Below are 5,809 nucleotides of genomic sequence, written 5' to 3'. Positions count from 1 at the left end.
TATATATACAGTGCAAACGTACACACCTGAATTTAAAAGAGGAAGGAAGAGTCTTGAAGATGAGCAATGGTTTGGATCTCCTGCAACCATCACCACCGAGGAAAACGATGATCGTGTTCAAGATATAATGATGGGTGATGACAGGTGATTTACTATCGCCAGTGAGAGTTGAGAATATTTTGTACAATGAACTTGCGTGACGAAGGTTTATGTTCAGTGGGTGCTACGTCTTCAAGCACCTCATCAATAGCACAACTGGCTGGTGAATTTACTGAGAAATCTGACATTGTTTGAAGCAGATCCACCTGAGTTTCTTTAACGTTTCCTAACCCATGATAAGTGTTAGGTTCATCACTTTGAGCTAGCGACAAAGAGACAATTCGTGAAGTGGGAACACCCTCCTCATCTACTCCAAAGAGGACCAATGTCGTTTGATTTGCAGGGAAGATGATGGCCCCAGCCTTTTTGATATAGAAACGATATTGTTTAGTGACTCTCTTTAAGAGGGCCACGTCATCAATGAAGAATACTATGCCAACTCAGTAAGCCAATTACGAAAGGCTATCGAAACCAAACGCACAGGAAAACTGACTAAAGGAGACTTGTTTCAGCAGGGCAACGCTCTAGCATAAAAGTCCTTGCTTCCAATGGCCGCTGTGTGTGAATATAGCTTTGAACTTCTGAACCATTCTGAACTATTTTTTCAATATGGCTTCATCTGAATATCAGCTGTTTCTCATCATGAAAAAAAAAACAGTATCGCAGTAATGATGACGTCATATCTGCAGTTGATGACATTTTTAGTTACAGGACGAGAGCTTCTTCACCATTGAAATCCAGCCAAGCACTGCAGCACTAATGGAAGCTGCGTGTGTACTGCACGGTTGACTATGTTGAAAAATAAACTTCAGTTGGTCACATTCCAAGAGAATATATTGGTCAGCCTATGAATTTTTCAGCTGACCCTCGTTTGTGTATGTGTATATATATTGTGTGCGTGTATGTTTGTGTGTGTGGGTGTGTATGTGTGTGTGTGTGTATGTGTGTGTGCGTGCGCGCGGGCGAGTGCGTGTGAATATATGTATCCATTTCTTTCTTTCTTTCTTGCCTTTAACCCTCCAACGTGGAGTATAGGCCACTTAAATTGAATTCCATGTCGAATAATTTTTCGCTTCTGTACTTATACTCTGCCATGAATGTCCCCCTTTCTCTAGTTCCTTTTGTGTTGACCTACGCCACGAGTTCCTAGGCCTACCCTTCTTTCTAAATCCATCCGGATTCCACTGTAAAGCACTTTTCGCTACATTTGGTGTGTCCTTTCTCATTGTGCTACCAATAGACTTCCACTTTTTCTTAAATAATTTGCTCGGTAATCGAAACTTGATTCGTTCTTTGCTATAGCTCCATACTGCTTATGTGTTCAGACAGAATTCTCGCGAATAGAATGGAGTTTAAGGTATACTGATGAAAGATCGTACTGATAGACAAAACACTGAAAAAATGTGCCGAGATATTTTGACGGGTTCAGGAACATAAAATACATAGCTGGCAATAAATTTATTCGAAAAGTCTATCCGTTGATTTATTTCGTCCACTGCCACTATCACAAATATCTTAACATCAAATTAGTATTCTAAATTTCATGTATATAAGTTAGCATTAGTTTTTACATTTCTCTTCTTTTCCCAAATTGACAGCACGTAAAACAACAGACGAACATTTTTTTTTTCAGCTTGTACTAAGCTGACGAATGTCATTAACATTTAGATTTTTCTCGGTTCTTTTTTCCCACTTTCAAGGATTCGGAAAGAATTGACAGGTCTCTGCGGTAGTATTTGATGCAAGGTCTCTTAATGAAATTTCGTCAATAAATGCTAAATTTATACACCTGCAAATTAGCATACAGTTGCTGGTACGTCAGATAAACTAATTGCATGTGAAGTATATTATCTATAGAAAATGAGATATCATGCTCAGCTTACTTTTTGGATAAAAAAATCTAAAAATTTTTAAAATCTAATAAACGACATTTTCTGTATTTTATCCGTGTGGAAAACATCTCATGATAATTCCTGTATGAATGTTTACTTGCAATAAGTGCTAGTGGTGAACGTGTTACTTGAGATGGTATATTCCTATTAAATCCATTAAAACAGAACATTTTTTCTCAAAACATATAACTTCTCAGATTTAGGGTATTTCTCACTTCAAGAATTTGTTTGCTCTGTCTTATATTTTGTTATCATATCATTGGATCCAGGTAATAGTTTGCTATCAACTCAATATGCCTTGTCACCTCAAGTCATTTATATTCATTTCTATGGGTTTTCATCAATTTACTATGCAATAATAAACATCTTCTTATGAAAAAATTAATGTGATTATTGTACCTGCAAATTAATTAGCAACGTAATTATAGGGAAATGGCTGAAGTTATGAATCAAAAGGGTGTAGCGGGACATGCCATGTTCCCGCTAAACAAACGTATAGTGCCGGCCTTTTTTTTTCTTTTGTGCCCATATGGAAGATACTTGAACCATGAGCTGAGACTACAAAAATATTAACAACTGTTCAGTTCTTGTAATGTTCAGTGAGTTCGATACAGCCTCACCCACTCGCAATGTATTTGCGATTGTGTTGTTTTGCGACTAAGAAATGGATAACGAATTCCTGGTGTATCCTATAATGCTCGGCTGTTTAGATCATTCACTCAACCTATTTCGTGCCAACATATGGGTAGGAGAACAGCCCTGTGCTATACCATTCACTGTAACTAGGCATTTGGTTCCCGCAGGGGAGCAATTGTGCCCTTGTTTGTCCTTCCAGAAATAACTGCAATGTTATTGGTACGTAAGATCTTTAAAAAGAGGGCACGTTAATAGATACGATCTCTGGTGCACTGTATCTAATAAAATAAAGGTAGGGAATTAAATTTTACCATTAACCTCAGCACCTTAACCACTACTTCTTTCTATCGGCGCCGAAATCATGAAAGACAAATTGGACTTCAGTGAGCTTAGAACTTAGAACACGCAAAACAAATATTGCAAGTCGATGAGGCTAATGTAGTTTTGGATACACTGTCAGTAAATAAAATGGAATAATTTTGGGTAGACTGTCTTAGAAAGTAAATGTACTTGATCAGGACTATCCGGAACTTTAAGAAAACCAGCAACTGAAATAACTAATTCAGCTATATGTACTCCCGCCCCCCGCCTCTCCTCTATGTACAAAATAACAGCATAAGAGCAATAAAAGCAACAGTAAGTTTCGTTTCTTTTTTTTTTTTTTTTTTTTTTTTTTTTTACTAAGCAATGAAGAAAGTGACAATAACTTACCTTCGGAACAGATCGATATTGAAGAAAACATATTCTCCGTTATCAAAATTCAGTTCAGCTGCTTTGATCATTATTTCTCGCACTGTATCGGGTGATGCACATAAAACAATGACTGAAAAAAGAAAAAGTGGAGAAAAAGTTGTATTAATGGATACGTTATTGATATTGTGGAGAGACATTCAAATCAATCACAGTATCGATTTAAATATCTCTATAAATACATAAAATATGTCTATTCTCACATGTGTATGTGCTTGTGCATATATATATATATATGAGTGAGAAAAACAGCGGTGTGACAAAAATATAGAGATAAGAAAATGTATAATGCATATATGTATTGGTATAAATATAGTGGTCAGCCATTCTCTCCATATACCTTCACATACAGATACATATACATTAATATGCGTAGTTAGATGGTTTAAAATCTAAGCTAAAGGAAGTAAATGAAGTGGAAATATAGAATAAATTCATATATATCGGATAAGTGGCGATGTACTAAATGACGTAAGCCACCAAATACTGATAGAATAGAAATTTGCATTTTAGAGAATGAAAATGAAATACTTCAGCAACTGAGAGCGACCCTTAAAGAAAAGACGAGACACTTTCAGAAAATTTGAACAAATTTGAGTGAAAATTTATATGGTATAAAAAGATTCTAACATTTCCTAACAGGCATTCTTCGGCCTTATCGAACCTCATTAGTAAGCCATGGTCTAATGAAGTAGTTCTCTTTATTTTTTAGTGTAAAATGTGACGAGGAAAAAATTGGGCCAGTATAACATGCATATTCTTGCAACGTGGTCTGATGGATATGACTCAAGATTATGTTATATATTATTTATTTGAAAGTCACCAGCTATATCTGCTACATTTTAATTTATTACGAAAATTTTCATACAGTTTCAGTACATTTTATCTTATGTAAATTATATACATTTATGCAAGCATACATTCATGCGTGCACACATACGCACACCCGCGCACACACGCACATACATACACATACACACGCATTATACATATGTGTGTATGTGCACGGACATGTGTATACTCACAACGAAATGTGAATAAATTTTGGAGAGTGGAAACTGTGCGAAAGCCTGCCGTATATCATCTATTTATCTATCTCTGTCTGTTTGACTATCTCTCTCTTCTCTTTCTAAATCTGTCTTTGTCTCTCTATATCTTTCTCTCTCTATATATATATAAGGATAGATATACATGTATGTCCATATCGTTGCTATTATGTTAAACTGTCGTATGTCCAAATTTAGCCAAATGCGTTTTTATCAATATATATTTTTGCTTACAATAGCCGGTTCTATTCAGCAAACTATCGTATCTTCAACGGTTTCAGATGCCAAGATATGAAAGTTGTCAAAGTGTAGTACAACGTTTTTTGTTATGGAATATGGTAATTTTTTTTTTCTCAGAAAAAACAACCTTTCGGACTTACGATACTTTTCATAATAGCAACGATATATAGGCTTGTATGCATGTATGTACGTATCTATTTACTTATCTATCTATCTATCTATCTATCTATCTATCTATCTATCTATCTATCTATCTATCTATCTCTCTGTCTACGTATGTGTGTGTGTTTGTGTGCTTATGTTTGCATTTCGCCCCACTGTTTGTATGCGTATGCGTTTGTGTTTCTATTTCGCCTCACTGCTTGGCAATCGGCGTTAGTTTGTTTACATCCAACACTGTAAATTAGCTGTTCTGCAAAAAGTATCAGTACAATATGCACCAGACTTTAGAAAATATGTACTGGGTTCTATTTATTTGGTACTAGTGTCATCGTAGGCTTTACTAGTAAATATACTGAAAATCATATGGTATCACTCGAACATTTCCGCCAATCCTCCACCATCGATTGAACCACAGAACTTGAACGTATCACAAACATCAGTAACGTTCTTTACTCCTTACTTTTATATTCTATCAACAGAACTAACTTTTTTCTGTAATATGTAATATAACATTAAGAGGTCCAAATGGTAGTATGTCTAGCATGACGGGCAATATGCTTAGCGACATTTCGTCCGTCTTTACGTTCTGAGTTCAAATTCCGCCGATATCGACTTTGCCTTTCATTGATAAAATAAGTTAACAGTTCAAACCTGGGGTTAATTTAATTAACTTAGTTCCTCCCGCCAAACCTGCCGGCCTTCAGACAAAATGTGAAACCAATATCTAATGCGATATTATTAATTACATATATAACCAGCTTGTCATTTATTATGCAAATAAAAGTGTTTCTCTTGGGACAAGTCAACTAATTATGTTTGTTGACCATTCAATGTACGACAATATTCAGCTTAGTTTGTTAAACATTCTATATGTGCGTAGCTGTTACCAAATATCCAATGCACGTACACAAAACAAACACACACTACTACAAGAATACACACACACACACACACACACACACACACACACACACACACACACAC

At 35.7% G+C, this 5,809-nt stretch overlaps 1 protein-coding gene across 2 annotated transcripts in view; it reads right to left on the bottom strand.

The window, feature by feature from the left end:
• Positions 1 to 5,809, bottom strand: part of LOC106867807 (atrial natriuretic peptide receptor 1) — an 822,997-nt gene that overhangs the window by 494,614 nt on the left and 322,574 nt on the right. For both annotated transcript variants that reach the window (XM_014912829.2, XM_014912828.2), the window contains exon 2: positions 3,339 to 3,450. In XM_014912829.2, coding sequence (XP_014768315.1) covers positions 3,339 to 3,450 — 112 coding nt within the window. The remainder of the gene's footprint in view (positions 1 to 3,338; positions 3,451 to 5,809) is intronic.

Source organism: Octopus bimaculoides, chromosome 8, assembly GCF_001194135.2.
Source record: "Octopus bimaculoides isolate UCB-OBI-ISO-001 chromosome 8, ASM119413v2, whole genome shotgun sequence".
In the NCBI taxonomy this organism is placed as follows: Eukaryota; Metazoa; Mollusca; class Cephalopoda; order Octopoda; family Octopodidae; genus Octopus; species Octopus bimaculoides.
The sequence above is the reverse complement of the archived record's forward strand: the minus strand, read 5'-3'. Positions and strand labels throughout refer to the sequence as shown.